This window comes from Amphibalanus amphitrite, unplaced genomic scaffold (assembly GCF_019059575.1).
Source record: "Amphibalanus amphitrite isolate SeventyFive unplaced genomic scaffold, NRLGWU_Aamphi_draft 000404F_arrow, whole genome shotgun sequence".
NCBI lineage: Eukaryota > Metazoa > Arthropoda > Thecostraca > Balanomorpha > Balanidae > Amphibalanus > Amphibalanus amphitrite.
Window position 1 is genome coordinate 170,338 of NW_024881898.1, and position 20,728 is coordinate 191,065.

The 20,728-nt window shown below is 52.9% G+C and overlaps 2 protein-coding genes across 5 annotated transcripts; one reads left to right on the top strand and one right to left on the bottom strand.

Moving 5' to 3' along the window:
• Positions 1–560: 560 nt before the first annotated feature.
• On the bottom strand, positions 561–11,953 carry LOC122390652 (probable replication factor C subunit 1). 3 transcript variants are annotated; one of them, XM_043383798.1, is made up of 5 exons: positions 11,888–11,909; positions 9,455–10,047; positions 7,850–9,333; positions 6,764–7,517; positions 561–2,347 (listed from the first exon to the last, which is right to left on the bottom strand). In XM_043383798.1, exons 3-5 carry the CDS (start codon positions 8,278–8,280, stop codon positions 941–943), a joined length of 2,592 nt encoding a protein of 863 aa, XP_043239733.1. In that variant the 5' UTR covers positions 8,281–9,333; positions 9,455–10,047; positions 11,888–11,909; the 3' UTR covers positions 561–940. The 3 variants fall into 3 exon arrangements, with proteins under 3 accessions (XP_043239733.1, XP_043239732.1, XP_043239731.1); XM_043383797.1 differs by having other exon boundaries at positions 7,850–10,047; positions 11,854–11,953; XM_043383796.1 differs by having other exon boundaries at positions 7,850–10,047.
• Positions 10,493–20,486, top strand: LOC122390653 (T-complex protein 1 subunit delta-like). 2 transcript variants are annotated; one of them, XM_043383799.1, is made up of 11 exons: positions 10,493–12,661; positions 13,963–14,015; positions 14,297–14,386; positions 14,775–15,122; positions 15,397–15,558; positions 15,912–16,051; positions 16,557–16,761; positions 17,104–17,234; positions 18,129–18,339; positions 19,861–19,998; positions 20,255–20,486. In XM_043383799.1, the coding sequence occupies exons 1-11, from the start codon at positions 12,532–12,534 to the stop codon at positions 20,270–20,272; spliced, it is 1,626 nt and encodes a 541-aa protein (XP_043239734.1). In that variant the 5' UTR covers positions 10,493–12,531; the 3' UTR covers positions 20,273–20,486. The 2 variants fall into 2 exon arrangements, with proteins under 2 accessions (XP_043239734.1, XP_043239735.1); XM_043383800.1 differs by having other exon boundaries at positions 12,433–12,461.
• Positions 20,487–20,728: the final 242 nt, after the last annotated feature.

Genomic DNA, 20,728 nt, shown 5'->3' on the forward strand with positions numbered 1-20,728 from the left:
GGCTGGGCCGATTGCGCTCAAATTTGGTACACGGTTGGGGACCAGTTAGTAGGGTGCCGTGCAAAAGTCATTTTGGACCCCGTTTGCACGTGCGCACGTGCAGAATGCCGCTTCCAGATCTCAGGAACGGCTGGGCCGATTGCGTTCAAATTTGGCACACCGCTAGTGACCAGTTAGAAAGGTGCTTTGCGCAAGCCCGTTGGAAGCACCCTCTCGCCCTTCCGCACGTGCAGGGCTCACTATCTCGCTCGCTCGTTCTTCGCCCAAAAGGCGTTTTACTGGTATTTCATTGACATCTGCTGTACATCAGCGTGGTCGCATGTCAGCGAAAGGGGCTGCGCCTGGGCTGAACGGGGCAAATCTGTCCTCTGAGAGGGCATACAGGTTAATGGATATCTTCCTAGTTCCTTCTTCGCACGATAACTAGGTATGTGTAGTGAATGTGTATGAATAAAACGATATCTAAATAATGTGTTGTTCGTGAGTGTAAGGAATAGCTGACGTTCAGAGTAAGAATCGGGCAACGAAATGCACCGGTTTAGACAGCACAATGCATCTGGAAAAAGTGTTTATTGTGGACGCATTTTGGCAGGAGGCTCACAATCTCATACTGAGCGGAAATGCCCTTAGCCCTTTGTACACAAATATGAACTGGAAGGCACGCATCTGGTCCCTCTTACCACGAACGAGACATACCATTCAGGGATTGCCTTCGCGGTATAAAATTGGCCTAGCACTTCAACCAAGCAACGTGCAAACACCTCTACCCAAATCATTCCCCTACGAGCGTCAAAAAAATCACATGCGGTCACCAGTACCAATACATCGGCGACCGTCCGCTCCCAACCCCGCATGCATGCGTCCAGAGGACTGAGGTTTTGCGCAGCGGTCAAACATCACCTTAGCTAACAGCAGACATTCCAGCTCACGACACTAGCAATCACATCAGGCTCTCGCAGACATGCGTTCTCAGCCCGCTCGGGACGGCATGGAGCCCCATCTGGTCGAAGTAGTGCAGGAATCTCCTCGTCCTCCCGCCATCTGTCGCCCGCCGGTGGCACTCGAGCCTACAGATGCGGCGGATAGATGGCAGCAGGTCCGCGGCGGCGGCTCGCCGGCTCAGCAGCAGACTGGGCACGGCCGGCGCCAGGCGGGAGTGGTGCTCCCAGGCTGTCTGCCGGACCCCCTCCTCCTCATACAGGGGCAGACGCAGACCCTCCGGCTCGGGTCGACCGCTGGACGCGAACCGATCCCGCGCCGCCCGCAGTCGGTCGGCGCAGCGGCGGCCGGCGGCTCCGAGCGCCTCCGCCGCCAGCTGCTGCCCGAGCTGGTCACACCGCTCCTCTGTCACACAGCGGGGCTGCTCAGACTCGGCCATGTCTGCCTGGGGCCGCCGCCGCCACCAGGAGCCGGAGCCCAGCCGGTCAGCCGGAGATACCAGAGCGTCACACTCCGAGCGGAGGTCATAGAGGTCACTCAGCGCCGCCACCGACTCCGCCAGCAGCACGCGGTCCTCCGGTGGAGTCTCCTCCTCGCTCTGCGCCGGGGTAGCCTCCGCCGCCGGGGCCGGGGCCGGGCTAGGAGCCGGCGGTCGGGCTTCGTCCTCGTCTGAGAACAGGTCCGGGTCGACGCACCGCCAGCGGCGCCGAGTCTGGCCGTCATACCCAGCGGCGACCTCTGGCGTCGGCATGGTCCAGCCGCTCTGCCGGCGACCGGCTGGTACCGTCGGTAGCCCCGCCGCCGTCTCGGCCGGCTCCGACTCACAGTCCGTCAGCCGCACCACCTTCAGCGTCGGCGGCAGGCGGTCTACGAACTCCTCCATCGGCTCCAGCTGCGCCTCCGTCAGCGCCTGCCACGTGTCCACCGTCTCTGCGCCGTCCGGCTGGCCCTCACAGAGCCACTGCAGCTGCAGGAGGGCGCGGCGCGCGTCCCCTGCCCCGGCCAGCCGCGCGGCGACCCGCTCCGGCAGCAGCCAGCCCTGACTGAGAGCCACCAGAACCAGACGAACGCGGAGCTCGGCCGCGGCCGGCGCGGTGGCCGTCAGAAGCCGGTGCGGCAGCGCGCGCAGCAGCCGGGTGCGGGTCACGGCTGGGTCGTCACTGGTGAGTACCACTGGTCGTTTGGCAGCGGCGGCCAGGCTGGCAGCGGCCGCGAGAAATCCGTCATCGAGCTCCTCAGAGACGAGTTGAACGTCCTCGAGCAGCAGCAGACTGCGGCTGGGCGGGTCGGCTGTCGTACCGCCGCTACCGCCGCCCAGCAGGCTGACCCGCTGGGACTGGGTGGCCTCTGACAGTTGGGAGGACAGGTGGCGCCCCGAGCGGCGGTTGGACGCACTAACCTCCAGCACCTGAGAATGGGAGACACGGAGGGTGGTGAGAAGGCAGGTCTAGTGAGGCAAGGGCATGCCGTGAAAAGGAAAAGAAGCGTAACTCGCTTTTGACGATTTTTCAGGAGAGCGATTTTTCTGTTTTACCTTGTATTATCGACGGTTCCTAAACAATCAAAGAAAATTTGGTGTCAAACTGTTCGCAATACTGCACTGAACCTAACAGTGTTAATATTTTTTACGTGGCATATAAGATATTGCTAGAAAATGGTGTAAGGTGTTTTTGCTTTTCACTCGATGCTCAAATTGCAGCGAGGCATGTAGGGAAGAAAAGCGTAACTACATTCACTCCAGTCCGGCAACCGTATGTGCAGCGCGCGGCTCCATAGCGAAATGCAAAAGAAGCGTAACTACGTAGTTACGCTTCTTTTGCTTGCGAGATCTTATGGTATCGGCGAATATGCGGTGTTTCAAATACGCCAGGACGAAAACGTCTTTTGTCCATTTCGGATGCCTAGATGCCTTTCGAAATAGCTCACGACTTTTCATGCTAAGACTTCAGGCTTCATGCTTAGCAATCGCGGCCGTCAGGTCGCCACCTTCGGTGCTGGCAGGTCAGACAGGCTGGACGGCCGTGGGGTCGCCTATACCGGTGCTAGCAGGCCGGACGGCCGTGGGGTCGCCCCTGTCAGTGCTGGCAAGTAGGGCAGGTCGAGCGGCCGCCTCCTTCGGTGCTGGCAGGTCGGGCAAGCTGGGCGGCCATATGGTCAGCTCTGCCGGTGCTGGCGGGTCGGGCGGCCGTGGGGTCGCCTCCGCCGGTGCTACAAGGCCAAGTGGCCGTGGGGTCGCCTCCTTCGGTGCTGGCAGGTCAGGCTTCCTTGGGGTTGCCCCTGTCGGTGCTGGGAGGTCGGGCAGGCCGGGCGGCCACGTTGTCGGCTGTCGCCCATGTTGGTGCTGGGATGTCGGGAAGCCTGGCGGCCTTTGGGTCGCCTCTTCTTGTGCTGGCAGGTCGGGCGGCCGTGGGGTCACCTCTGCCGATGCTGGCGGGTCAGGCGGCCGTGGGGTCGTCTTTGCCGGTGCTGGCAGGCCGGGAGGGCGTGGGCTCAACTCTGCCGGTGCTGGCAGGTCGGGCGGCCGTGGGGTCGCCTCATTTCGTGCTGGCAGGCCGGGTGGCCACGTTTTCCCCTCTGTCAGTTCTGACAGTCCGAGCGGCCGCGGGGTTTCATCTGTCTATGCTGGCAGGCCGGGCGGCCGTTGTGCCGTTGGGTCGCCTATGCCCAGGCCGAACAGGCCGGACGGCCTTGGGGTAGCCTCTGCTGTTGCTGGCAGGCCGGGCAGCCGTGGGGTCGCCTCTGCCGGTGCTGGCAGGCCGGGCAGCCGTGGGGTCGCCTCTGCCGGTGCTGGCAGGTCGGGCAAGCCGGGCGGCCACCTTGTCGCCTTTGCCGGTGCTGGCAGGCCTGGCGGCCTTGGGGTAGCCTCTGCCGTTGCTGGCAGGCCGGGCAGCCGTGGGGTCGCCTCTGCCGGTGCTGGCAGGTCGGGCAATTCGGGCGGCCGTGGGGTCGCCTCCGCCGGTGCTACAAGGCCAAGTGGCCGTGGGGTCGCCTCCTTGGGTGCTGGCAGGTCAGGCTTCCTTGGGGTTGCCCCTGTCGGTGCTGGGAAGTCGGGCAGGCCGGGCGGCCACGTTGTCGGCTGTCGCCCATGTTGGTGCTGGGAGGTCGGGAAGCATGGCGGCCTTTGGGTCGCCTCTTCTGGTGCTGGCAGGTCGTGCGGCCGTGGGGTCACCTCTGCCGATGCTGGCGGGTCAGGCGGCCGTGAGGTCGTCTTTGCCGGTGCTGGCAGGCCGGGAGGGCGTGGGCTCAACTCTGCCGGTGCTGGCAGGTCGGGCGGCCGTGGGGTCGCCTCATTTCGTGCTGGCAGGCCGGGTGGCCACGTTTTCCCCTCTGTCAGTTCTGACAGTCCGAGCGGCCGCGGGGTTTCATCTGTCTGTGCTGACAGGCCGGGCGGCCGTGGTGCCGTTGGGTCGCCTATGCCGGTGCTGGCAGGTCGGGCGGCCTTGGGGTCGCCCCTGTTGGTGCTGGGAGGTCGGGCAAGCCGGGCGGCCGTATGGTCAGCTCTGCCGGTGCTGGCGGGTCGGGCGGCCGTCGGGTCGCCTCCACCGGTTCTGGCAGGCCGGGTAGGCCGGGCGGCCACGTTGTCGCCTCTGCCGGTGCTGGCAGGCCTGGCGGCCTTGGGGTAGCCTCTGCCGTTGCTGGCAGGCCGGGCAGCCGTGGGGTCACCTCTGCCGGTGCTGCCAGGTCGGGCAAGCCGGGCGGCCGTGGGGTCACCTCTGCCGGTGCTGCAAGGCTAAGCGGCAGTGGGGTCGCTTTGTTTCGTGCTGGCAGGCCGGGTGGCCACGTTTGCGTCCCTGTCAGTTCTGACAGTCCGCGCAGTCGCGGGGTTTCATCTGTCTGTGCTGGCAGGCCGAACAGGCCGGACGGCCTTGGGTAGCCTCTGCTGTTGCTGGCAGGCCGGGCAGGCCGAGCAGCCGTGGGGTCGCCTCTGCCGGTGCTGGCAGGTCGGGCAGGCCGGGCGGCCACGTTGTCGCCTCTGCCGGTGCTGGCAGGCCGGGTAGCCGTGGGGTCGCCTCTGCCGGTGCTGGCAGGTCGGGCAGGCCGGGCGGCCACGTTGTCGCCTCTGCCGGTGCTGGCAGGCCTGGCGGCCTTGGGGTAGCCTCTGCCGTTGCTGGCAGGCCGGGCAGCCGTGGGGTCGCCTCTGCCGGTGCTGGCAGGTCGGGCAAGCCGGGCGGCCGTGGGGTCACCTCTGTCGGTGCTGCAAGGCCAAGCGGCCGTGGGGTCGCCTCCTTCGGTGCTGGCAGGTCAGGCTTCCTTGGGGTCGCCCCTGTCAGTTCTGGCAGTCCTGGTGGCCGCGGGATTTCATCTGTCGGTGCTGGCAGGCCGGACAGGTCGTGCGGCCGTGGGATCGCCTCCTTCGACGCTGGCAGGTCAGGCTCCCTTGGGGTCGCCCCTGTCGGTGCTGGGAGGTCGGGAAGCCTGGCGGCCTTTGTATCGCCTCTTCTGGTGCTGGCAGGTCGGGCAAGCCGCCAGCCGGGCGGCCGTGGGGTCACCTCTGCCGATGCTGGCGGGTCAGGCGGCCGTGGGGTCGTCTTTGCCGGTGCTGGCAGGCCGGGCGGGCGTGGGGCCGTTGGGTCGCCTATGCCGGTGCTGGCAGGTCAGGCCTTGGGGTCTCGCCCCTGTCGGGGCTGGCAGACCGGGCAAGCCGGGCGGCCATATGGTCAGCTCTGCCGGTGCTGGCTGGCCGGGCGGCCATGTGGGGTTGGGTCGCCTCTCTTAATGCTGGGATGTCGAAATGCAAGTGGGAAGATCCCGCCCCTGATCGTCCTATTTCACCAGAACTCGCTCGACTCTACTCCTGATTTCACATTTTCCTTTAGCTGCACGTGGACTTTTGTTCCGTTTTTTTTTTTTATCGCCTCAGTTCTAAACCTCTTCAGAGACCAAGTCTGCTCCTAAACCGCAATTTGCACACGCTTCTGATAATGTTCACAGCGAGCATGCACCACAATAAATAAAGTAAACTATTGGATATCGCTCGTGTGGCCTTGGTCTAGGGTATGGCATGGCACCCCATACCTATACCTACTATTTCAAGTTGGTGGTTTTGAACTTTGGTTGGTTTTATCTTACAGTTTTCCTCCATTCAAACGCCAGGATACCTACTAGAAGATATTGGTGAAACATAGAAAGGCGGCAAACGCAGGCAAGAAGGGCTTAATATATTTTTAATGCAAATTTTCCTGGCAAAATTAAACTTCTACCAAGTGTTATGCACTCACCTGAAAGGCAAAAAAAAGCGCAAGTGCGTAAAAGCCAGCGCGGTGATAAGCAAGAAAAGCGCAACTACTTAGTTGCGCTTTTCTTGCCTATCACATCGTCCTGACCGCTGCAGATACGCTTTTTTAATAGCTGCGTTTGTAGTTACGCTTTTTTTGCTTGCGGTCAGGGAGGATGAAAAACATTTACGCTTTTCTCGAAAAAGAAAATTTGATATAACTCGAAAAATTATACGAATTTCGAAAAACGGTTTTGCAGAAAGATGGAGATTGCTATTCTCTATCTAATGGTATCAAAATCTCAAAATCGAAAAAATGCGAGTTACGCTTTTCTTGGTTGTCACGGCAGGGCCACACGGGTAAAAAGAGAGTGAAGGCTGGACAGTGGACAGTTTGAAAATCGGGATTAGCCATTTTTATCATTTGTAACTGCACGAGTTGAAATATCTAATTGCGCGCGGACATGTAATCGTATCATGAATTTTGCTGCAACTATGAGGCCAACCCTTAAAATCAGACCGGGTTGTCTAGGTAAAAACGATGGAAAACGAAAACCACCCCCTTTGAACTCGGTTACTTGTTCACCAGCCACGCATTGGCGTACCCACCTGAAAACCGAGCTGCGCCGCTGCGGCGTACACGGCGCTGGTTTTACCGCAGCCGGTCGGTCCGAGCAGCAGCACGGTGCCGTCCGAGGCGGGCTCCTCGCTGCCGTCATCCTCCCAGTCTACTCCTGACGAGGGGGCGCGCCACTCGGCCAGCCACTCGTGCAGGTCACCGGCCGGCAGACAGGCGCCGGCGAACGCGTCGTGGTGACGCGGTCGGAATCTGTCCGTCCAGAGAGACGGGCCTGCGGAGGGGGTGGTGGAGGCAGCGCCGGTGGAGGTGGCTGATGAGGAGGTAGTACCAGAGGGGACGGGGGTGGAGGACTCGCTGAGTGCGTCCAGGAGCTGGCGGAGAGAGGCGGCACACTCGGGCTGGGAGAGACGGGGCAGGCAGGCCGGGGACGAACTGGAGTCGGCTGGTTCGCCTGGGTCGACGGCCGTCTTCGCCGCATCCTCAGTGCTAGGATCAGCAATGGACGTCACCTCACCGCTAGCATCCCCGCCGGCACCTACATCGGCCGCCGCCTCTGGCGTCTCAGGTTTCCTGCCGAGCAGAGTCGCCACACCCGGAACCAGATCACCGACTGGAGTCGTCAGGTTCACAGCCAGCGGTGACGGCTGCAGCGGCTCGGTCACCCAGCTCAGACCGGGCGGCAGCGGGGGAGGGCTCCCCGGCAGAGCGGCCGGCTGATCGTCACCGCGCTGGAGGACGTGGCTCACCTCCGGGAACAGAGGCGTCAGCGACTCCTCCAAACGCCTGAGGGTGGAAAGTGGAAACACGCCAAAGTCAGAGGTGAGAGGATAATTAATTCGACAGAGAACGTAATAAAGAACGGAGCGAAGTTATATTTTTTATCGAAAATTTATTTTATTATTTTACATTTTTATCGAAAATTTTAGGGTGCTTACGATACCGCGGCTTATAAACATTGCATTTACATCACAATAAGGTCCGTGAGCGAAAATACATCCCATTCTTTACCTAATCGATGAACTATCCAAAAATAACTAGCTGAGGGTGAAATATTGAGCAGTGCGCTACTCTACACACGCGACAGAAATACCGACCCATGACCCTGTCACACTCACTTGGCCACCTCCGCCTGCACCTGCAGTCGCTCTGGAACTCCACTAGCCAGGAAGGCACGCCGAGCCTCATTAGCAGCCTTCTCTGCAGCCGTCTCCTTGGGAGGCCGGCCGCCGCGGCGGAGCATCTGGAACGCGTCCACACCGCCGCGAGCGGGCCGCGCGCCGGTTGACGGCTGACCCGCAGAGCGAGATCGCACCAGGACGACCTCCGGGTCATCCACCGCAGACGAGCGTTTTCCACGCGCAGGCTTCTTCATGGGACTGACCTCGACCTCACTGTCGCTCAGCCGGCGGACCGGTCGGGTCGGACGGGAGGAGCGGCGCGGAGCCGGCGACTCGCCGTCAGCGGCGGTCGAGGGAGGCGCAGCACGGGACCGGCGGGCGGGCCGTTTAACAGGTGACGACTCCACCTCGCTGTCACTGAGCACCATTGGTCTCCGAGGACGGGACGAGCGGCGCCGCTCCGGAGAGCGTCGCGGTCCGTCGGACTCGACGACTGAAGGTAGCACTTCGATGTCCGTGCTACTGAGTCGGCGCCGAGTGACTGTAGATGTTCGCTTGGTTGGTTTCTTCACAGGCGTGACTTCCAGTTCGCTCCCGCTGGTCTCTGTCGGTCGGTTCCGTCCGGTCCGTGACCGTTTCCGTCCAGAGGTATGCCGGGGCGTAGTGTCTGCGTTCGCGTCTCTCCGTCGACTGCTCGACTTCCGTCCCGGGGTGAACTCGAGTTCACTGTCACTCGGAGCTGCTCGGCTCTGCTTCTTCTCCGCCCGACTCGACTGGCGCCGAGGACTGGCCGTGGCGGAGGCAGCGGAAGACGCGTCGTCAGGCTTTCGTCCTGCCGTCAGCAGGGTCTGCTTCGCTCCGGCTTTGGTGCAGGAGGCTGACTCGCGCCGTGAGGACGCGTCGCCAGATCTCCGTTTCGCCTGTTTCCGCGATTTTTTGACGAGTTTCTGGGCGGCGGACAGAGTCGCTGGTTTGGTGGGAGACTTCGCATCGGTGCGTGCTGCGGAGTCAGTACGGGGACGCTTGCTGCTACCGCTCTGGGATTTGGACGGCGTCCGCCCCTTGCGCTTGCCACTGTTCACATCCTCAGGTTCAAAATCACTGTCGCTAGTAACTTTGAGGCGCGACTTTTTGGGTGTTGAGTGTGGTGTCACCTTTGTAACAGATTCTGATTCAATCCCTTTTCTCTTGCGAGCAATTTCAGATGATCTTTCACTGTGATCCACAGATGTCTTTGAATCTCTTGGACTTGACTTGGATTTCTTGGACTTGACCTTGTTTGTATTATCCTCAGATATTTCTGATGACTTCTTTCTCTTGGATGACTCTTTTCCAGCTATTGATGATCTTTGGCTACTTTTTGAGGACTTCTGCTTCTCTTTAGCCAAATTCTGAGCTCCAGACTTTTTAGAAGTTTTGTCTACTTTATCACCTTTGTTTGGAGTGTCTGAATTAGCATCATTGTCCAAACCAGACTGAACCTGATTTTTTCTAGCCTTTGGTGAGAAGATGGAAAAATATTTCACATTTTCTGGTTTGGCTTCACCTTCCCCAGGCAATGTCCTTTTTTCGTCCTTCTTTTCCTTACACAGTTCAACACACTCATCGTCTGATAGCATGGCTTCTGCTTCTTTGGCTTTAGCAGCTGGTTTATCCCACACCCCTTTCTTTTTCCCAGACTGCATAAGAATCTGGAAAGGGTTTTGTGAGGATAATCTAGATGCACTCTTGTCCTTCAAATCTTCTTCATGATCAGATGGCTTTGGCTTTCTGGGTTCATCATTGGCACCATTGTTGATTGATTTTTTGCTTTTGATATTCTCCAATTCAGTCTTTTCAGATGCACTGCTTGAATTCTGAGCTCTGGTTTCATTTCTTGAGTGTCTTCTTCTCTCTGCATGCCCTTTTCTTTTGTGAGCATCCTGTTCTTTGGATGATACAGTGCCATTTACCTTTTCTCGTCCTTCTGAAGGTAAATTTCCAAGGGTTTCAGGCTTTTCACTCCTTTCAGTCTCTGCAGTATGTGACTGAGGCAATTCAACCTTCTTTTGAAAGAACTGAAGCAAACTTCCTCCCACACATTTTGTACTTGATGGTTTCATAGTGCTGTTGCATTGAGGACTCTGTATGCCAGAGCTATCCATCTGGTTTTATACCTTCAGTACACAGAATACTTTTTTCATGAGCAGGCACACCTGGAACAAAAAAGATTGCACATTAAAAGGGCATAACATTGTAAGCTCACAATCATGCCACCCATTAACATTCATACAAATTGCACACACCCTGTAAATACTTTCAACACAGCCTAGTCAATGACAATAGATAGTTAACTACATAACAATAACACTTATTCCAGTCAGGCACACTGTGGTATTTCCGATCCATTTATGGAAACGTTTCCATTTTTGGAACAATGTTCCAAAAATGGATACGCCGTTTCCAAAAATAGAAACGATCTGTTCCATAAATGGAGACGCCCTGTGCATCGCTACCTTTAAAGCAAACTGGGCATTGATTGGTGCAATTTGGCATGCGCAGGATGCCACCAATCGACAGCCAGCATTCTAGTTTATGTTCCTGTTCTCCGACTTTCCGATCAGAAAACCGAAAGTTGACGAACGAGGCGATGCTTATAACATGTTGACGTGATAAAAAAATCACACGTTTTTCTAATCGAAAATAATAACATTTATGAATGTTTTGAACAAAAAATAACGTTTTTAACAGACTACTGAAAGACTGACCCATTGATTGGAACAACCACATCACCGGGAACTTCAGTTTTTCATTCATTTTCACGCTGCGTTTTCCGGTGTACCAGCGGCCTGGTGGTCGTCAATCTTTGATTAAATCGCATGCAAGTTGTTGCAAAGCCCTATTTGGAGACTTAAGTGGGCATTTTATGATATTTCAAATGTGCTGAATATGATCGTAGGCTCGGATCAACGTAAATCTCCGTGCAAATACGTAAAAAGCAGGATGGAAATAAGGTCTGCACCGTCGTCACACCAAATACCGTTGTATTCTGACGATGAATTTATTCATTCTAGCTCATGTGTAACATTGATATTAATTTTATATATTGAAATGATATCTACGCTTTATGTATTGCCCACTTTGGACCACATCTGTCCAGTAGTTTCTGGGAAATCTTAGTTTTAGTTGACTTTTGAATGTGCTCAAGTTGCGACGCGTAAGGTATTATTATCGAACCCGACGTCCAAGGTAACTGCCGAGAGCCGAGATGCTAAACCAGTCCCAAAACATCAAATTTTTAGTTGCATGTGAATTTTAAAAACACATTTAAGCTAAGTTTGCACACATTTGAAATTCAGCGTTTCCATTTTTGGAACATCGGCGTTTCCATTTTTGGAAACTAAGTCTCCATAAATGGATACGATTAAAGACGTGAATTTTAATGCATACGACAGCTTTCCATGCAAGAAGACAAGTGCTTTTGGTGTATCTGAGCTTGTTTTACGCGAAACAGTTGTTATACATCGAATTCAGCCACCCTTGGCAAGAAAATATGTGCGGAGATGTTAGCGTTTCTATTTATGGAACGAGCGTTTCCATTTTTGGAACAGAAGAGTAGTCTAAATTGGAAACGTTTCCAATAATAGAAACGTCTCCATAAATGAATCGGAGATACCACAGTGCGCCCGACTGATTCTTATTCTTCAGACCCATTCAAAGCAATGTCGGCAGTCCTTCACACCACCACCCCTACACAATTTTGGTTGACTCTGCCCCAACATCACCTACCAACCGACCCAAGATAGAACTTCCCAATACAATTTTCCGTCTTGGTTGGGGTAAAAACATTATACCTAAACTACAAACTACCACTACAAGCTATCCACTAAAAACAAGGAATTTTGAGACAAAATACCACAGCAGCCTGGATAAATCCCTTTTCAAGGCTATAGATATAGAGGTTAAGACCCTATATGCCTTCAAATAACAAATCCAAAAAGATAGGAACTTCATATACTGACTTGGGAACTTCGTGGGAACTTCCATGCAATTTACAATTCAAATTACGCCCTAGGGTATATAGTGCCTTGCGCCCTAGCTTATTTTAGCGCCATAATTCTCTGAGTACATTTGGCAGCAATAATTTGAAGAACTGCTGCTGCCAAAGCATGAAATAACTTCAATAGGCCGAAAAGAGATAAAATTATTTTAAAAAATAGTTATCAAAAAGGTTTTAAATATTCGTACCGTATAATCATTTGTGCACTGTGACGAGTTTTTGGCATGGTTACCCGTATGGTTTGTGGATATTTGTTGAATAATGTATTTTTCGGTCGCAGATGGGTCATAGATTTTGCACTTCTAGACTATTCTTAAAATTCCTTTCAATACATATATGGCGCAGCAAATACAAAAAGCGAAAGCCGGTGATTTTCTTTGGAATTCAAATGTTATAAATATGACGTCATTAATTGAAATACTGCATTTCTATTCGTGGAATTTAGCGTTCTATGCCGTTTTACATGTAACGACGTCATAATATAAGGAATAGCGAATGCTTTCCCTCGTGACCAACGCGAACGCTTTGTTGAGAAGGGAGTGTCTTTTCGGTTTCACGGCGGCAGAGCAGGTGCATTCTAGGCTATTTCGTTTATAATTATTTGATCTCATCTTTGTTAGTGGTGTGACACAGTTCAATCATGACACAGCCTGCTGCTGCCAAGGCACCCGCTCCTGCTCGAGCAGTGGGATCATCTAACCAGCATTCCGCCTTCAAAGATAAGACAAAACCTGCAGAAATCAGGGCCAGCAGCATCACTGCGGCAAAAGGTAATTAGCCTGTGTTGTTGGAATAGGACGCGTAGCCTTGCGAATGAAGCGTCCAACTTCACTGTAGTTGTTCTCTTAACTAGTAGTCATGTCCTTTCTTGTTTGGTACCAAGGCGTCAGTACTAATTTAGCCTGAGAATCACTAGAAGTTTCCATGTATGTTAAACCCATGCTCATGCTAAAGAGACGCATGCTCATGCGACCCTCAATAATGCTCCAAACTGGGTCCAATTACACTAAATGTTGCAGACTGATTATAGAAACTACAAACTCTTGAAAGCAAATAAAAATGGATTCTGGTACCTGCATCAGTTAACTTATCTGTATTGCCGTGCCGCGAGTAATGCAACACTGAGTGCTGTTTGTTCACCATTTACTGTTATTGTGCTGTTGTTTCATGGTTTCTTATTGGTGGGTCAAGTCAAACTGAAGATAAAATCCACATGCCTTTTCAGGGTTGAATTTTGTTCCTTTCTGTTTTCCTGTGTCCAGAATATAGATATGTTGTGTGTTAGTGCAAAAATTTTGACTCGTATTCTTATACATAAGAATAACTTAAATCTATTATATTCCTTTATCTTATGTTATATTATTATGTATTTTTATAGCAGGACTGTCACATGTCTCCACCCATCTTTGAAAAGTCGCTAGACTCCATGAGATAACTGATAAAGACTCTCAAGTTGTTTAGATATTCACACAAATTTTGCTTAAAAAGTTAAAAGTCTAACCAGATAGTCTTACAGAGCAAAACATAATTTAACCTGACCTTACCTTACCTTCTAACTGAGGTACAACCTACAAGCCTACAAACCTACAATGTACCAACGTGCAGCCTACAGCAAAATTCATGTAGATATTTCAGGAACTGAAGTGAAATGATTTAACGTAAATGGGTGGCAGGCGGCAGCATATGAGATGCCTGCTATGAGATTGCCAAAACTATAGGTACTTATCTTATCCTTTGACTCCTTTTGAGACTGAGATTCATGGGCACCTGCATTTGCATTGACAAATCTTATATTCCTTGTCTCCTATCGCTTCCACCCAGGTAACATTCCCAGACTCATTTCTTGTTTTTTTTTCAAGTTATAAGGTCCATATTACTGCAGCTTGCTCAACTTTGTCAAAAGAGTGGTTCATCATATTGTTTGCACTCCTTGAGTCCTGGCTGCCTTGATGATTAAATGTTATCATAGTGGAAGTGATTGATTGTGACCTCACAGGCATGTCAAGCTGTCTTTTTTGTGATGCTCTGGTCAACGATGAGTAATGAATCAATTCCCCTGTGTTGTTTCCAGCTGTCGCTGATGCTGTCAGAACCAGCCTTGGACCCAAAGGAATGGACAAAATGGTAATGGTCATGGTGACAAGTGAGATCTGTGTTGGCTCTTGAGGTCTTGTTTTTAGCACAAAGTATATAAATAGTATTTAGTGTAAACTATGATGCATTCCTTTGCGGCTGTTCTTTACTAAGGTGGATGGCGGTGTTTTGACCAAACACTTGTGTGTGTTTTTTATGCCAACATTTTTATTAGTCGTAACCTAGCTGTCTCTTGCTCTTGCCTTGCTCTCTATATGAACCTATTTTGTATTCCATTTTTTCATGCCTAATGATGTAAATCTTTTTTTCAGATCCAGGAGCCCAAGGGTGATGTCACAATCACCAATGATGGTGCCACTATCCTGCAGCAAATGAAACTGGCTCACCCAGCAGCCAAAATGGTAACTAAAACTAAACTACACCTAGCTGTGACTGCAAGCAGATCACTACCAAATTTGTCATTGATTGTCTGTGTCTATTTGCCAGTTGATTAATTAGTAGCTACCAGACGTCCTCTGTGTCAATTATAATGGGTCTACTATTGAGTGCAGACTTGCAGCTAGTGCAGCTTTTCAATGTGCTTTTATTCATTAGTAGAATTATGTAGCCTGCCACCCTGTGGATGTGCCCAAGAATTCCCTCTCCATCGCAGTGGTTGCCCTCTTTAGTTCAGTTCTTCAGCTGATAGAATAGACCTGTTCAAGACTCCATTTACCTACATCGCTGATCGTCGTTTGTGTCTATTGGCACCTATCATGCCCATCAATGACTGCCCTTTATTTCCCTCAGCTGGTGGAGCTGTCGAAGGCACAGGACGCGGAGGCCGGCGACGGCACCACGTCGGTAGTAATCCTGGCCGGCGCCCTGCTGGACGCGTCGGCCAAGCTGCTGTCACGTGGTATCCACCCCACGGCCATCTCCGAGTCGTTCCTGCGCGCTGGCGAGAAGTGCTCCGAGATTCTGACCGACATGGCCACCCCGGTGGACCTCTCGGATCGCGAGAGCCTGCTCAAGTCAGCCTCCACATCGCTCAACTCGAAGGTGGTCCACCAGCACGCCGGCACCCTGGCGGCAACCTCGGTGGACGCCGTGCTGAAGGTCATCGACCCGGCCAAGGATACCAATGTCGACCTCAAGGTGGGTAGAGATGGTGTATGGACTGTGGAGTGTGTGGGATGAACGTGGAACTGAGGGAGATTGATATATTTGATTTAAAATGATGTATTACAGGTAGGGTAATTCCTGTTAGCTCGCTTGGCCGTCTCGTGAGCCATCCGACGCTTTAGTGAGAGCCTGGTTCGCCTGCACTCAACAATTGACTGGTCAGCTATGTTCACCATCGTTTTCAATGCATTACTCCACAGGACATCAATATCATGTTCACCATCGTTTTCAATGCACCATTCCACAGGACATCAAGATCATGAAGAAGCTGGGAGGCGTGGTTGAGGACACCGAGCTCATTGACGGCGTGCTCTTCGACCAGAAGAGCAGCAGCTTCGGCGGACCGACGCGCGTGGACAAGCCCAAGATCGGCCTCATCCAGTTCTGCATTTCGCCACCCAAGACTGACGTGAGTCACAGTCACAGGGTCCGACGTGGGAGGAGGATAGTCTGGTTGGGTTGTGGACGTGTTTGGCAGCGTCGGGCGAGATGTTATTTTGGTCGTCATCCGGTTTTGTTGCGTTAAAGTCTTGGTTGCCCATCTATGTGCCATGAAGCCCTTGGTTTGTGCTTTAACTCATCCGACGAAAATTCAATGAAAAAGCAACGTTTATTATGAAAGTTTTTTTCAGCTCGACTGTCAGTCTGTATGGCGACAGCAGTTGATCTTCGTTCTTCTGATCAGCTCATGGGAGTGTCTGCTTAGTTTCACTCTCCATCGCTATATTCCATTTATGCTCACATGTTCTGCCCTGTCCTCAGATGGACAACCAGGTGGTGGTATCCGACTACGCGGCCATGGACCGGGTACTGCGGGAGGAGCGGCAGTACCTGCTCAACATCGTCAAACAGATCAAAAAGTCCGGCTGCAACGTGCTGCTCGTACAAAAGTCCATCCTCAGGTCGGTAGCAACGCCCGCGCCCGGAAAGGAACCGGTTTGTGACGATGGTAGACGGTAGTAGCATTCAGTAGCTGAGCTGTTTTTATGCCCAGATATGTGGATTGTGGACATCGAGATTATCGAGGGCGTTGGCACACGCGTAAACCGGTTTCGTTTTGCGTGAATTGCCTTCTGTTGCTGGGCTGTCATCAGGTCGCTGCAGTACGTATCTAGCACTGCATAATTTAATTTGTTGATGTTGATGTTTTCAAATAAATGAAAAACCACGGATGTGACAAATGATCATTATATCCGAGAATCATTAGTGCTGGCTCTGAATGTTGAAATCGATCGGTCTTTTCCGTGGGTTTTTTGTTAGATTAGATGATACCGTGCAACTTATGCTTTTAGCCAATTGCGTAATCGACAGCAAATAAGCACATACTTCGTCGCTCATTTCATTCTTGTTTTTACCATATGTCACGACCTTGCCATAACCCCATCTGACCTGACCTCTGAACCACAGGGACGCGGTGAGCGACCTGGCGCACCACTTCCTGGCCAAGATGAAGATCATGGTGATCAAGGACATCGAGCGGGAGGACATTGAGTACGTGTGTAAGAGCCTGAACGTGCGGCCGGCGGCGTCTCTGGACCACTTCACGGCCGACACGCTGGCCACGGCCGAGCTGGCCGAGGAGATCCAAACGGGCAGCAGCAAAATGGTCAAGGTGAGGCCGGTATAGCAGACAGGCGGAAGTACGAATATATACAGTATGCATACCTGGGGGCTCTATATTGCCTCCATTGGACAGCACTTGCCTGCTAGGTTTATTGACTGGGAGATCGATTTTGTTTGAAGCCATGCGTGGTTTCTACTCTAGCATTATGCGGACGTGTTTTTATAGCAATTGTCAAGTGGCAATGTAATTATTGTCTTCCTCTGCACTAATCAATGTCCTTTAAGCTGCCCTCCTGCTTACCTATACCAGCTGTCCGGTCACCTCCTGGCTTGTGAACACCTCGCCCTCGCGTCCCTCACCTACACTCGCCGTTCCCTCCTCTCGCCACAGATCACGGGCGTGCAGAACCGCGGCCGTACGGTGAACGTGCTGCTGCGCGGCAGCAACAAGCTGGTGCTGGAGGAGGCCGACCGATCGCTGCACGACGCCCTCTGCGTCATCCGCTGCCTCGTCAAAAAACGGTCAGTACCGGACGTGATGCGGTAATAAAAACTTCTATGGATGTGTTTCGGATATAGAAAAAGTTATGTAAGGGCAGTGAACGAAGGAGGGGGCACGGGAATGCGTCGTCAGAAAAAGTCACTATGGAGATACGAGGATGAAAGAGAGTGTGCACTGAAGGATTGGGCGGGACCACTAGGAGACACGGGTTTGATATTACAGAAGTGATAACAATAATGTGAAGAAGTAATTGAAAATACTTTTGTTTGATGGAAGCGGCAAAAGCATTTTTATATAAGCCACCCTTTAAGACCAGGTTTCAATGTAATTTTGCACGAAACATTTCATGCGATAGATTGTCTGACATAAGCGTCTTTTCACATAAAATATTGAGCACCGCATTATATTGTCATAGCGCGGCCGCCGCTTTTGCAATTAGGTAGAGATTTATACCATTATCTGGCATTAAAATCTGGTCGAACGTTGGGGTTGCCGTGTCGCGGTTTCAAACGTGTCTAATCAGATATGCTAGCGGTGTGGATTTTCGTGACTTGCGTGATATTTTCGTCATCCTGAGCCCTACTCAGGGGTGGGCAAATGTGCCGAGTTGGGGTAGCACGAGTCTTCCCAATTCCACGCCGGCTGCGCCGGCTTGGCTTTGGAGCCGCACCAGACAGCGGAGGTCAAGGTCACCGCCAGGGCGGCGGCGGATTTGTTGCGCCCGTGCAACCCCAATTCGGCATATTTCTCCACCCCTGGCCCTACTTCTGTTGGATGAGAAAATCCGTGCGTTTCGACTGAGAGAACAAGAAGCACTTCTGTGAGTTAAATCGAGCCTGGGTGTCTTACACTTGTCTCGTTGACCCTCAACACACCCCTCCCGAACGTTACCCCTTACCCCTCCCGTTCATCAGGGCTCTGATCGCCGGCGGCGGCGCCCCGGAGATGGAGATGACCCTGCGGCTCTCCGAGCACTCTCACACCCTGACCGGAGTCGAGGCCTACTGTTTCCGGGCGTTCGCCGACGCCCTGGAGATCATACCGTACACACTGGCAGAAAACGCTGGTCTCAACCCTATCGTGACGGTCACAGAGCTGCGCAACCGGCACGCCAAGGGAGAGAAGGTGAGAGGCCGGGAGAGGAGCGAGGAAGACAGTTGGGAGAGTTGGAGAGGACGGTGTGGACTGGAGAGGTAGGGACGTGGAGGGACATGCGGCTGGAAAATTATTAAAAAAAAAACTTTGGGATGCCAGGGAGACTGTAATGGGACTTCGAGTGTGTGGAGAGGGCAAACAAAGATTGGCGTCGAGAAATGGCCAATGAAGGCTGATATTGAATGTCAGAGCTGCTTAACTTAAAAATGAAAGGCAATAGAGTGATGAGTTACATGCTTTCGTGTTTTATTGTCTGTTTATTGGTCTTATTATGTTGAGGCTAATATTTAACCGATTGCTATTGATTTGCGGCTAATGTGTTCTGGAAATGGCATCGTGACTGGTTTTAGGCTCATATCAATCGTTTTAATGATGCCATTTGGAACACAATATTGGTAAAACGATCGGCCTCGATGCATCTCATTGTGGACATGGTGGCCATGACCCACCGACTAGTGCCTCCAACTGCGGCCAGAATCAGCTGCGCAAGGGATCTTATTTTTATCGCCTAACATGATTGCTCCCAACTTTGTAAGAAAGTTATCTTAGCCTGGTGATGGACATCGCCCTATTGCAGTACAGACGCCAGGCTGCATCTCAATTCTAATTATGTATGCGCGCCGAGCATTTTACATTTATCACACTAGGTCGCCCGTGTTTTTCGTCATCGAACTGGCAAACACCACTCGTTTGTTCACCACCTGTCACCATCCACTGGCCAGTTGAACTTACCGTGCCAGGTGTCTGAGACCACTCCGTGACCATCGGTTGGCAGCTGGTGGGGTGGGCCGGGAAGGGGAGGGGACAGCAGGTGATTGGACATGCCTGTCGGCCAGGTGGCTGGGCCAGGAGGGTCTCTGTCTCAAGGTGACCGGGTTGGTTAGTTCGTGGTTTGTTTGTGTAAACTGGGGTTGTCCGTATTCACGCTGGATCCAGCTCTACTCAGCGCTGGAGACCTGGTGGAGGATGGCTGGATCTAGCGTTTAAGGCAGCTGCGCGTGTTTACTCCTGTGGTTATGCTATGTAGTCGTCAACAGGTCGGGATAGCGGACAGTTAGGCCACCGGACTTTGCAGTGTGCATATGTTTCTGGTTATAATAGTCTGCCGTGCCACTGTCAGCCGCCGTGAACCACCAGCATTTCCTCGGAATAGCCGCTTGAATGGCGTTCCCGTGCAATGATGGGCATTGGGCAGGGTCTCCGGGTCCCCGGAGCTCGAGATCACGACAGGGGACTGGGTGTTTCGAGCTCTGATGACGGTCGTAGCAAGAAGTGTTGACTGTATGACAGACTAGCATGGGAAGGATTTTGGACGAAGCGACAAGAGGTCGTGTTTTCTGAGGATTGAGGGGAATTAAACATGTTTTCCGTGTCGTTGTAGCTGTGATGTATTTCACCTCTGGCCCGCCACCGCCGACCATGGCCCGAGTCTCGCGTTTACCGAGTCGTTACCTTGACGTTCCCCTCCCTTCCTCCTGTGATCGTCCGCAGAACGCCGGCATCAACGTGCGCCGCGGTCAGATCACCAACATCCTGGAGGAGAGCGTGGTGCAGCCGCTGCTGGTCTCCGTGTCGGCCATCACGCTCGCCGCAGAGACCGTCTGCTCCATACTGAAAATCGACGACGTGGTGAGTCTCGAACCGGCGACCTTTGGGGTGCTAGTTGGGAGGGGGTTGCGGCTGCGACTTGCGTAGGTCTCGCGCTTGGCTAACGGTCCAGGTCGACTCGGTAGTTGATTTGCCGGTGTAGTTTTAAGAGTTAAGCGGGCCGGAATTTTTCGACGGCTCTGGCCATTTCCAGCAAGCAATTTTAAATCATCTCCTTGAAGTCTTTCTCGAAAGAATCTTCATTGCCGGTCACTAATGCGTTGCTCGTTTGTTTCAGATCAACGTGGTCAACTGATAAGCTGTGGAGCAGCTGTCTCCCGGCCACCCTATCCGCCGTGGGCGTCCACTCATGTTCCGTGTGATTCGCCGCCCCCGCCGCCGGCCGCCCCTCGACTGACCCGCCCTGACCCGGCCGGAGGCGGGAGCGTACCAGTCCTGTTCAATTAACGTTCTTTTCGCACGTCCGTCTTGCGCTGATATGATGATGATAATACAAATAACGCACTTAAGTTTCTCTAAAGTGGGTTCACCTGTGCAGTTTGGAAGATGAAAAACAAAGAGGGTGGGAGACGTCAAGCTCAAATTATCGATCGTAAGACGACAATCTGGAACAGGGCACCTTCAACTAGGACTATTTCCGAACTATGTAGCTCGAAAAATAGTGACCGAGATCAAGCCAACGCTAAAAAGCGGTCTTTGGCAGTTGAATAATGTCATCCAATCCTCCTATTTAAGTCATTCCAAGCGTTTG

Coding starts and splice junctions, on each gene's coding strand:
- LOC122390652 (XM_043383797.1), bottom strand. CDS start 9,996: ATGGATAGCTCTGGCATACAGAGTCCTCAATGCAACAGCACTATGAAA. Junction 7,518..7,849: donor GTGCAGGCGGAGGTGGCCAA/GTGAGTGTGACA, acceptor TTCCACCCTCAG/GCGTTTGGAGGAGTCGCTGA. Junction 2,348..6,763: donor CGGCGCAGCTCGGTTTTCAG/GTGGGTACGCCA, acceptor TCCCATTCTCAG/GTGCTGGAGGTTAGTGCGTC.
- LOC122390653 (XM_043383799.1), top strand. CDS start 12,532: ATGACACAGCCTGCTGCTGCCAAGGCACCCGCTCCTGCTCGAGCAGTG. Junction 15,559..15,911: donor TTTCGCCACCCAAGACTGAC/GTGAGTCACAGT, acceptor CCCTGTCCTCAG/ATGGACAACCAGGTGGTGGT. Junction 16,762..17,103: donor GCAGCAGCAAAATGGTCAAG/GTGAGGCCGGTA, acceptor CTCTCGCCACAG/ATCACGGGCGTGCAGAACCG.